We start from the raw sequence: 12,713 nt of genomic DNA, 5'->3' as shown, positions 1-12,713 counted from the left end.
GGAAAGATTTCACCCTTAAAGAGAATACCATTAATCTGGTTCCTGCTTGCAGCTAGCCTTAAAAAAAAAAAAAAAAAAAAAAAGGTGAAAACTGCTGTAACGTCTCAGTGCTTATTTGAAGAGGAAAATATAATTTTCTTTAAACTGATTTAGCATATTAAATGAAAGGCATTTTTAAAAAATATACACATAGTAAATTTCTGACATTTCTCATGTCTGATTTTTAGATTCTAAATTAAGGACATTTTCAATTCAACACTTTAGTCAGGTCAACATGGAACAAATCTATCACCTCATCATGAAACAAAATATCTATCTGTAATCCAGCACGTTGTTTCTTCAGTACCCAGGACATGTATGCACTGTCAAGATCTGAAGGCAGGAGTAACAATAGGGTGGGGAGAGAAATATAAGCAAATGTGGGGTATGATTCTTGTCCTAAAAGCAAACACTACAAAACAGAGGATTTTTAAGGGCTTCAGTAGCATTGTCTCCAGTCTCTCATACTCAGTCTAAAACATAAGGGCTTTGGCTTCCACACAGTCCTAGGAATGACCCTCTCATCAAGTGTCACCAGCCTGCTCCAGCCTTAAGGCTTCTTCACTGTCATCAACTGGAAGAATCAGGTTTTCTGAAAACAGCTGTCAGTTTGCATTTCTAGAATTGTCAAGATGTTTCTAAAATATATGAACTCTAAAGGAAGTCATTTACTAAAGAATATGGAGGTTTTTAGCAACCCAGTCAGTTAGAGGCAGAGTTTTGGTGTTTGACCCATATCAGAAACCATGCACACTAAAGGAAAACAATCAGAAGTTGTGATACTGATGAGACAGGATACTCAATAGTGATGTCTCACAAAGGGTGATTTGACCATTTATAGGTAAAACAGTCAAGTGGAAAAACTACTGGAGACAGTGTTTTGGAGATCACTGTGAAGTTTTGGATTTAGGGTTCCCTTACACTGAGGATGGTGTGCATTTAACTTGCATGCACAAGCATTTAACACCTCCCCTGGCACTCTATACCTGGGGTTCTTGGGAACTGTGGGAGGGAGTAACAGGGGGATCTTACTACCAAGCCACAGGGTGCAGGCAGAGAGCAGGGCAGGCAGCAACAAGCCTTTCGTTCATTCATTTATTCATTCAGTTATTCCTTCTCCCCACAGGAAATGTCCTCAAGGGAATGTGCCTACAGGCCCAAGGCACAGTGCCTCTTTCTAGCCCTGGGTTTTTTCAAATAAATTCAGGCCACAAGGAAAGGCCATGTTGGAAGCCGCTGGCCTTGACACCACTTTCTCAGTCCACAGCGGCAAATGCCTTTGCCAGCATCTAAAGTGCCTCTGGCCACACAGAAGAGAAAGTGGCCAGAGGCTGCCACACCAACAGGGCTGTCGAGAAGTCTCCTATTTCACATTCTCAATCTCTCCCGGGAAGAGTCTGATGATTTTACATAGTTATAAAATGCCCTAAACAGCACCACAAGTGGGTAGATACAACTCATGTTCTATTAACCTCTAATGCAGACTTTCACAGTAGGATTACAAATATATTTATTAGTAAATACACAAATGGCAAGAAATTTGATGATGTAGATAACTTAATATTGTACATGAGTACTTTACATATATCATCTTACATACTTCTCCTTAACCACTCCATGAGGTGGGTGCTGTCATTTGCCTCATTTTCAGAGGAGGCACAGTGATTTGTCCACGGTCATATGCCTAACAAGCGGCAGAGGTGTTATGTTCAACTCCAAGCAGGCTCTAGGTTCACTAAGCTGCTTCTCAGATGATCCTCATCAAGAGCTCCGAGCTACTTTCTAGAGGAGGAAACAGACCAGTTGTGTGAGGGAAGTGGGGAGGGTGCTGTCAAGTTCTTTACCCATTTGGCAATTTGGCACAGTCTCAACTCTGCAACCCTGTCTGGAATTCAAATCCTAAATCATACTTACTAGCCGTGGAAACTTTGGCAAACTACTTAACCTATCCGTATCTCAGTTTGCTCACCTATAAAGTGGGAATAATAAGGGCCTACTGCATATTGTACAACCTATCTGTTTAGTGTACTATGGTGCTTCTTTGAGATGATAATGCAAATATTTACTAAACTATTTTTTGAGTCAAAGTCTATATTATTATAGTAAGTACTCTTATTTTTCTTTCTAGAAACTTTGAACTTTATTCATTAGATGGTTTAGAAATCCACCCTATGAAGTGAAGCACCATGGACATTATCTGAGTTTTGGAGATGAGGAAATTAACAAGTAGAGACACAACAAGAAGCCTGCTGACATTCAGGGTCAAGAACTACCAAGTCTTAGCTAATGTAAGCCACTCTTAGTTAATGAAACTCCATCCTTCAACAGGGCCCCTGCAAGAAAATCTGTGTCAACAACAGCAAAGCTGAGACTCCTAACATCTGGGGAATGTTCTAAATGACCTGCTAGATGAGTACTATCACAAGTATAACTGAGTTGGATCAGACTCCTGTGTTTCTGTTCAAGAAGCACAGTTCTGCCTTGGGGCCTTTGCACTGTCTGCTCCCTGCCTGGACCTCACTGCTCCCAATGTGCCCCATGGCTGGCTAACTCTCACACCTTCTTCAAGGTTCCAGCTCCCATATCAGTTTTTCAGTGAGGCCCCTCCTGACCCATCTATTTAAAATTCCAGCACGTCCTCCTCCCAATCCACCTTACTCTGCTCTAACTTTTCTTTTTCTATATCACTAACCACCTTCCAACATACTGTATCAATTACTTCAATTGTTTATATTGTCTATCTCCCTCCAACAGAATGTAAGTTTCCCAAAGGTTGAGATCTTTATTTTGTTCACCAAAAACACTAGGGGCCTAGAATTTTGTCTGGCACAAAGCAGGTGCTCAATATGTATTAGTACATAAATTTAAAATGCAGAGGTACTTTTACAAATGCACTAAATAATCAAACCAGGTAAGAATGATTCAACAGTTGTCATTCTCAAATCAAAAGCCAAACAATTTCACAGCATCGGGATGCAGAGTTGGAGCAAGCATTTCATGAGTCCCAGGCATGACCTTCAGTGCTAAATTTAGCGCTCCTGGTGTTTCTAAGACTCCTAGTTACCAGTTTAACTTCACCTCTCTAAGATGTTCACATCAAAAGTATTTCTACAAATTCAGCTATCTACTCTCAATAAGAAGCAAACCAACCCTGACCAGCTTTTCCCATCACCACGAAACAGAGCCAGGCCTACAAATGAACCGATAGCAAAGCTATCCTGCAAGAAGTTGCAGGCTGGTGGGATTTCTAGGCAATTTAAGTCAGAGTGGGAGAGAGTTTTAGCTGGGATATTCAGGTCATACACCAAGGCAGGTGCTCCAATACTGAACCAGCAGTGAAATGCAAGGAAGAAAACAGGAACATAGGTAGAACACTCTTCCTGAAGGAGTGAAAATAGCTAAAACATAGGATGGTAAAAATCACACTTTCCTTGGTTCTAAAGCCCCAAATCTTTTTTCCTTATGGGAAGAGGAAAATGGTTAAAAACAAGAGCTAAGTACACACGTATAAGATGACAGGGACAGTTACACTCAACTTAATGCACTTAATTAACCTGAACACAATATACTCACAATGAGAACTACAGGCCTTGAAACAAGTGTCGAGCAAGAAACACATCATATTCCCACAGACATTCATTTCATCACTGCTTAAGGGTTTTGACTAATGGTTAAATGGTAATAATCCAAACAGGTCCCCAAAATGGAACTTTCATCTAAGCATATCTCTAACACTCTTATCATTGCTAAATAACACGATCTTTGAATAAATTAAAGGTAAAATAACATACATCACTTAATCCTTTCATGAATCTTTTTTAATGTAATCACTTGCTAACAAAGACATGAGATCAATGTCAATCATTAAAATAACCATCTAATTGTCTCCAAAAATTTATAGACTGAGTCACCAACAATACCACATAACAATACATGTATATTACTGTCGCTAAATGCTTTGCCTGGTATTTTCACGCATACGTCTTTATCAAAAGTGTATTTATATGACACTACCTACTAATCAAGATGTTTTTATTCTTAAGATCAACTCATTTCTTTCTGCATATACAGCTGCCCAAGTCTCTTCATCATGGGAATTTCAAATGTTTGTTCATTTTATCATTTACGTTTCATAAAGTTTCCTGGTTCAAACTATTTCCCACGTACAGTAACTGTTAGCCCTGCCACATGGTTTGCTGGCTTAAGTCATCACTAAAATATATTTTCAATATTTTCACATTAAAAGAAAAATGATAGCCCTTTGGGGATGAAATACAATGATAAAAGCTGAGTTTTTAAAAATTTATGAAACTCTTAACCCCTTAAAAAATGTTTGCACAATATTAAGACAATTTCTGCAAACTTAAAAACACTCATGATCACCAAGTTAGTTTTTAATCATCTAGTTGATTACAAACTAAATCCTCAACAAGGATAACTGTCTTTAACACATTTTAATAAATATAATTTATATTTTCTTTTAACCAGCAAATCCAAATAGGCAGGCAATGGAATAAAATTATTACCCAGCTTATATAAATTATAGTTTATCCTGAAATAACTGCTAGTAAGAATGAATGGAACATGCAATGATGGCCTTCCCTAGGTCAAAAGATATTATTTATTTACGTTATTTATATATATGTTTATGTAATATATACTTATTGACAGCATTATTTATATTTATTATTTTCTATTTATTATTGGGAGTAAGAAGAGGTACTTGGAACTATCAAAATTTCTACTGGCAATTTGCAATACTGGAGTTTTAGCTGGATTTTAAGCTAGCCATTATGAAAATCCTGATTTTTACTTTCAAGCACTTTCATTTATGACTATTCATTCATGATATGAATCAGCAAATTTGTTACTCCATTAAACTACTTTTAAAACAACCAAAACTTGCCTAGCTCTTCTGTCACACTTTTATCAGAGGAGATGGAAGAAACTATTACCTGGACGTTTTAAAAGTTTAAAAACTTGGACAATTACTCATCAAAATTATCTTTTTAAAGACGTTTTGTAGACATTTTCCACGATTATTTCCCATTCCAGAAAGCCCATCAAATCCCATTCTAAGCAGACATTCAATATTTATTAAGCACCCACTGTGTACACAGAGACAGAGTTATACTAAGCAAAGACGCATAAGGCTCTGCCCCATTTTATTCGTGCATAAATACACAGCAGTCGTGATTTATTCTCTCAACTTTGTAGAAACGTGAGCTGCATCCACATGGCTGAATCCACGGCATTCATTTTGACTTCCCGGGGCAATTTACAGGTCGTCTAGATTAGACAACCCCATTGAGACATCACGCGGCCCCTTCACCTCCTAGCCCACTCAGGACAACTTGTAGGCGCCGGCCACACCTTCCGCAGGTGGCTGGATCGCCTGAGCCAGATGAACCTGACCCACCTCCCTTCGCAGGGGCTCGGGATAGAAGTGTGTAAATGTGTGTAAGGGCTTCTGCGAATTAGAGGACTTGTTGAAAGGTGCCCAGGTCCTGGGCGTGAAGGGAAACCAACTGCCCCGCAGGGCGCCCCCTCCCGCGTCCCCGCGCCCGGGGCGCCGCGCAGGCCTCCACGGATCCCCGGGCACAGCCGGCTCACCTCGGGCCTAGCACCATTTGAAAGGCAAATCGCAACGCCGGGCGTATTTAAATGCCGGCCGCGGGCCCCGGGGGACTGCTCTCCAGCGGACTCAGCCGCAGGGGCCTCCAGGGCGGCCCAGCCCCGGGGCGCTGGGCGCGGCCCGCGGGCGCACCCAGGATCTCAGCCCGCAGCGCCCCGGCTTCCGCGGAGGCCGGGGGAGGGGCAGGAGCCCAGAGCCCCCAGCCCCGCGTCCCCGCCAGCTCTGCCACCGCTCGGGGAGAGGGCGAGTGCCCCGTCCCCGTCCGCGGCGGCCGGCTCCGGCCCCCTCCCGCCGCACCACACCTAGCAACCGGCGCTGACAGGACGCAGTGGCGGCGGCGGCGGCGGGAGGAGGAAGCGGAATGGCTGCCGCGGTGGAGCCACCCCCGCCCCCCCCCCCCCGCTCCCACCTCCCAGCGGCTGCAGCCGCCGCCGAGCCCTGACAGCTCGAGCCGGGGCGGAAGCGGCAGGCGGCGTGCAGCGCCCGCCCCCCGCCGCCCCCGGCGCCCGGGGCCGCTCCGACCACCCGGGCCAACTAACTCCGCGCCCCTGCCCGGCGCCCGCCCGCCCGCCGCGCCCCTCCGCCAGCGCTCGGCCCCGCCGCCGTGCACCCCCACTCCCACCACTTTGCCGCCCGCGTGCACGCCCCTCGGAATCCCCCAACCCGCCCGCCTGCCCGCTGCACCTCGGGGCGCCCGCCCCCTCCCCCACCCCACCCTGCTCCCCGCACCGCCCCCCCCCAGCACCTCGCGCCTCCGCATCCCTCCACCCCCACGCCCGGGGCTCGCACACACCCTCGCCGCCCGGCCGCCGCCTCCCTCCCTCCCGGCCACCCCTGGCCATTCTGGGGCTTCTCGCCTGAGCTGGAGTTTCCGCGCGCCCGGCACCCCCGCCCATCCCCGGGCCATTTACCGATGTGGTTGTCCTCGATGTGCTCGATGAGGTCGGCCAGGGTGGGGAAGTGGAGTCCGCAGCCCCCGAATCGGCAGGTATTGGAGAAGAAGGAGGCGGCGGCGATGCCTGTCATGGTGCTACATCGAGAGCCCCCCTGGTGTCGGCTCTGCGAGCGCCGGGCGGGCGGAGGGAGGGAGGGAGGCCGGGTGGGGTGAGAAGAGGAGGGGCTGGGGGAGGGGGAGAGAGGCGGGGTGAGGGGAGCGGAGAGGACGGGACGGAGGGAGAGGGGGCGAGAGAGATGGAAGGAGCGCGAGGAGCCACCGGGAGGCAGAGGGGAGGCGGCGGCGGCGGCGGCGGCGGCAGCGTCGGGAGCGGCGGGGGGAGGGTGGGGGTGGGGGTGGGGGTGAGGCCGCCGCAGCTGGGAGGAGGGACCAGGGCGCGCGGCTACAGCTGTGCGGCACCAACCTCCGCTCCGGGACCGAGGCCTCACCTGCGGGCGCCCGCCACCAACTTTATCCCACTCGGCCGGCCCTTCTCAGCTTGCCATACATGCAGTCTGTTTGGAGCCTCCTCGGTTATGTATATTTCATTCTTGATACATACACATCCGTTAATTACACGTACTTCCCAGCGGTGGAACTCGGGGAGTTACCCAGGCCTCTCTCAGGGACATTTGTTTGCACTTGGCCACCTGTCTGGGTGTGACACTGACATTCACAGGGGACCCAGGAAAGGTAATTGTGTGCACCTTATTCTTTAAACCTTCTCTTTTAAAAAGTCTATATTCTCTGGAGGTTTGTACTAATTGATTTTAATGAAGCTTCCCTCTAGGCCAGAAGAAAATCTTAGCTTTATTTAAATTTCAAAATAGACTGCTTGGTTGTCAAGTGCATATGCCTGTGTTTTACATATGTACCACATTTGTTATACTCCTTGCTCCATTCGGGAAAACAGAAATGAAAATAATTTCATTGCCCCAAAATACAGCACCCCACTGTATCCACCACACCTTCTCAACACACCCATCTGTGTGTTTCTGCCACAGCAGAAAGAACAGTGCCTTGGTTAAGGCTAGGAGTGGAAACAAGGTCAAGGGTTAAACTCTTCATTTAAAAGTGAAGGGATTCTTCCAATCAATCAAGATTACACCATCCTGTGAGCATTTAAACTATAATGAGGACCAGTTAAGCACTTAAGTTGAATGAAAATCAGCATTTTGCTAAGAATTGCCTTCTTGTCCCCAACCCACCCCCAGTTACAGTCATTTTTACCTGTAAAGTGTATGTTGTCCAGTAGCACTTTTTCAGGTCCCGAAGAAACATTATACATTATCAGCAGTTTATGACCCAAGAGCACATTTTTTATTAATATATGTATACTGAAGTTAGCATTTTTCCTTAGGGCAAATTTCACTTACAGAGTGAAGATACATACAGAATTATTATTCCTCCCTTCATAAACTGTGTGCATCTCTAATGTTATTTCTAATAATGGGATTGTTAAGGCTTTTCCTGTAAGTGTTTAGAGTAAAGGCACATGTAGTTTTCCTGTTGCTGCAGAAAGTTTTACAGTCTGACCATCACAGTGACTGGGGCTGAGCTCCCTCACCCATGGCATTCTCCCTTCTTGCCCATCCCTTCTGTCTTCCAGCTTGCAAGGTGACAAACTTGTGCTGAGATGAGATTTGGATTGGGTGGGGCTGGGGCAGCTGTGTCCTCGAAGTTCAGTTTGGTGCCAAGAATGGTTTCCTGGGGGCGGGGGGGAGGGGCAATGTACGTAACCTAAATTTTTGTACCCCCATAATATGCTGAAATAAAAAAAAAAAAAAAAAAAAAGAATGGTTTCCTGGACCCAACTGAGGGTGGGGGAAGGGCTCTGGTGGGCCTCATAATGAACCAGGGACCCGGTTGGCAGAAGACTGGGGCCAAGGCCAGACAAGGGTCTAAAGAGCAGGAGTTAGAATTCTGATCTTGAATTAGAATTTTGGCAGCTGTGCAGTGCATTCAGCTGCCTCGTCTGGGAAGGCCTTCAGCTGAGAGCAAGCAGAATATCTGGCAGGCACATACCACACAGAATGACATGGAAATGCAATGCAAAAACTTCAGCCAAAAACAGTGCCAAAACAACCTCCCCTAGAGATCTCAGTGTTAGGTAGCCCCACTGTGCAGCATCTGGGGAGCACCAAGAGCTTTGAAGAAGTGGCACCTGTGTCCTCTGGAAGAAAAACTATCTGTGTGGAATTGTTAACTCCAGAAAGAGTGTGGAGAGGCTCAGAGGTGGTTCAGACAAGAGAGCTTAGACATGAAAGTGCCAGAAATGTGCAGGTGAAAGATGAAAGAAGTAAAGGAGCCTGGATTTCACCAACGCATGGCTCTCCACTACCTCCTATCAGTTTCACTATTCCTAAAATAAAATCTTGGTAGGCCAAATTGAACAAACAGATTTTTTTTTTTTAACAAAAGGAGCCAAAGTAACCTTACAAATGAATCAAGATTTGGATTTTTAAGACTTAAAATTATTTTCTCTACCTTGGATAATGATTAATATTTTGTAAGGAATTTATTTTACCTGAAATAACCCACCCTACTACTTCATATATGACCACAGCTTTGCTTATGTGATGTTCTGCTCAGACTGTTTTTTTTAATCTGCATATTCTAGGCATTTCTGGCCTTTATATGAGATATATGATCATAATCTTTTAGATCTGGAAGGTACTTTGGCCATCAGACCCACTGATTTTGTAGATGGGGTAAACTGAAGCCAGAAGCATCAAGCAAGTTCTCCCTGGTGCACAGTTTTCCCTCTGTGTTCGTAGTGCATTCAGTAAGGCATTAAAAGACAATAGAAGGACAACAATATAGTAACCACAGGCAAACTTAAAAAAATTGCTTTGCGATGGCATTTGTACCTTACATTTAAAAATGTTTGTTTCAAGGGTGTCCCTTTAGATAAAGTCAACATTTAGGCTGTAAAAATACATAAAACACCATACTTCCAAAAAAATCTAAGTTGAGGAGTAAAAATATTTCAAAATAAAGGGACAGTGAGAGAACTGAGAAGTCAGAAGGATATGAGAGTAGCTGTGGACTAGAAGCATTCCCTGGCTTGAAGGAGCCTTTTCTTGGAAACCATCTGCCTCTCCCTGCAGCACACAGTGCCTCCCAGCATGTAGGTCCAAAGTATGGATGTATAGTTGATAAGGAAAACCCCCATCTATTACTTAGCACAGCAGCCACCTGAGACCCCCACCCCTCACGGAAGATCCACATCAGCGTAATACTATCTGAACACCTGGCCCATCAACTAATCTATTACCTGGCACATCAGCATAACACTAAACCTGCTACCTGGAGCATCAACATAATACTAACCTATTACCTGACACATCAACTAACCTATTACCTGGTGGGCATTAGTCACCTGAGAGTACACCCCTTGGATCACCCCAATTTAATAAAAGTGGGAAAAATTGGGTAGACAGGGCTCAGAATTTGGTGGCGAGACCCCTCTGAGCCCGCTGGCAAATAAACCTTGATTCTCCGACTCTCCATATGCCGCTCGGTTTGTCCTCGGGACCACTCGCTGTAACACTTGCTGTAACATAGTGGCCCCGTAGCATGGTACTTAGTATAAATGATTTGGGATCCAGTGGCAATCTCCTAAAATCCAGCATGGCCAGTGCCCTGGGTGTGGGGCAGCTGCTAGGGAGGTGCAAATCCATTGATCTAATGGAGCCAACTGAAGCCACTGAAAGATCCTGCTGCATGCAGCTGTCAGGCCTCTGCATACAGGATTTGGTTAATTTCGGGATACCCTGATAATCAAAACCGTGCACTTCCTGTGCCCTGTGTGGACATCTGTTAGCGCTACAAGAGGAGCTGTGTGAACATTGGATTCTATCTTGAATATAACTCTTGATACCATCTTTATCTCTAGCTTTCTCTGACTTTGTGGGTTCTTTTCCAAGTTCCTCTTTAAGGTTCTTTTCAGGTTTACTAGATATAAACAGGCTCTGCAATGTCTTGGGGCACTCCTTTTACTGCCACCATTGTGTAGAATGAGCAGATCATGAACCCAGGTCTTCTTCAGCTCATGCAAGTCATTTACAGCAATGTCTGACGCTCCCCAGTTCTTGACTACTAAGGCTGCCACTTCTATCAACCTTTGCCTCAATAGGGTGTTTTCTTTAGGCCCCACCTCCTTCCAAGGAGGACAATGTCTATTCCAGATTTTCTTGTTTAATATTTATGCAACCAAGTCCTCACGTTCTTTGTACTGATTTTATTCCAGCTCAGAAATGAATCAGCTTTATCTGCTCTTTGGTGATTACTTCTCATTTTGTCCCCCAGTCTCATTTGCCCAGGATTAAGAGTTGGCCTTTGAATGAGTAACAAGGGTTCTCTTGTCAGTTGCCACCAGCGACTGATCCTCATGGGCATTACCCCCTAGCTCTCCACCTGGCTACTTCTGCCCTACTGACTATATACATAGTTATGGAACTAAATTATTTCCAGTTCCTTTCAGGACTTCTCTGGAACTAAAGTGATAAAATACCCTGCCAATGACTGCAGTTCTAATTGAGCATCCCAGGTCCATCCCCCTGTTGTCATCTGCCACACTGCCACCCAGATGGTAGCTCCAAACCCAAATCTGATGGGAACCACTGCTTCTCAGGCCAGCCCAGCCTGAGGTTTAAAATAAGGTTCATAAGAACAGCCAAGCAGTCACTATTTCATTTGTTCCTTTAACATATCTTGATGGAACATCTATGCAAGTGTCCTGTTGCACAACTCCAGAAGGCTGTATTTATATAGGCAGTTGCATGAACAGTGACCCCAGGATTTATGCAACCCTGCAATCCTGATCCCTTTTGCAAGATACCACGGATAGGGATACAATTTGAATGAGATAAATATAGACTCTCCTCATATGAGGGGACACCAGGTGCCTTGCATGGCCCTCCTGAGTCCATTCTAGGAGTCTGCCAGGGATGACTCAGTTGGATGGCACATACTGCCCTTTCTGCTGCTTTGGTGTCTGCTGCTATTCCCCCCCTTTCCAGCTTTGGCTCACTCAGGTAATAACTCCTGTTGCTGTTGATGGTAATGGAGCTACTAAGGCACTAATGCTTGGAAAAGACTACATAGCCTTTTTGCCCAAAGATGTGTTTTTAGGCGTATTGATGCTCACCCAGCAATACACAGTGTTGAGGGTTTCTATCCCTTCAAAGATTGCTAGCACCTTTTTTGTCCTAGCTTTTTGAAGTTTCACCAGCTCGCACTATTTCAATCTGTTTTCTCGAGGACTCAGACAAGTGTCAAAAGAGACCGGACCAGAGAATCAAGTTGGAAACACTGCTCCACCGTCTCACCCCCTTTGCAAGAATCCCTTAGTGGTAACCCTTCACTATCAGAATAAGCTTCCTACTCTTTAATGACCATAATCAATCTCTGCAGAAGCCTCCCAGACTTACCTTCTGCAGTTCCCCCACATGTATTGACAGTTCAAGATGTACCAAATTACTTCAGTTTTCAAAATGCACGTGTTCATGCACAGGCCACCTTGCCTTTCTTTGCATGTGTTGTGTAGCCTGCCTGGAACATTCTTTTTCCCTCTTCCTCTTTCGTTCCATCAAGCACACTTCAGCAACTCAGCCTATCGCTACCTCCAGGAAGCTTTCTCTGGATCCTGCCTCCTCTTCCTTCTCTGCTAAGCTGAATGCTTATCATCTACATTCCAGCCAAGCTCCTTGTGTGTTAGATTTTGATTGTGGACTTACTAGTCTTCCTTCTCTATACCAGTGGTTTGCAAACCTTTTTGATCAAGAATCCCATCAAGAAAATTTGAGGCTTGATCTCATAGAAATTTATATTTTTATTTGTAAATTATATACAAGCACTACTTTTCAAATATAGTATGTATATTATAAAATAAATCAGGCATTTTAAAAAGATGACTTTTTTTTTTAATCACAGAAATAGAAGGTCTAATATCTTTATCCCACACCCAGAGTATTGCTGGCCCACATCCCGGGCTGAATGTATTCCTCCTTAGAGGCCACTGCACTTGATCACAGCCTCCTTGAGGAAGGAGACTATCGTTCATTGTGTCTGCACATAGTGTAAAAGTTATATGGGGGTATA

The 12,713-nt window shown here is 45.2% G+C and overlaps 1 protein-coding gene across 1 annotated transcript in view; it reads right to left on the bottom strand.

Annotated features, from left to right (window-relative positions):
- The window catches only part of JAZF1 (JAZF zinc finger 1), a 328,048-nt gene extending 321,129 nt beyond the window's left edge, over nucleotides 1–6,919 (bottom strand). Inside the window, exon 1 of the mRNA XM_069462295.1 lies at nucleotides 6,586–6,919. Coding sequence (XP_069318396.1) covers nucleotides 6,586–6,700 — 115 coding nt within the window. The 5' untranslated portion in view covers nucleotides 6,701–6,919. The remainder of the gene's footprint in view (nucleotides 1–6,585) is intronic.
- Nucleotides 6,920–12,713: the final 5,794 nt, after the last annotated feature.

The sequence above is a fragment of the Eulemur rufifrons genome, chromosome 29 (assembly GCF_041146395.1).
Source record: "Eulemur rufifrons isolate Redbay chromosome 29, OSU_ERuf_1, whole genome shotgun sequence".
Classification (NCBI taxonomy): domain Eukaryota; kingdom Metazoa; phylum Chordata; class Mammalia; order Primates; family Lemuridae; genus Eulemur; species Eulemur rufifrons.
This window is presented reverse-complemented; position numbering and strand designations above follow the sequence as displayed.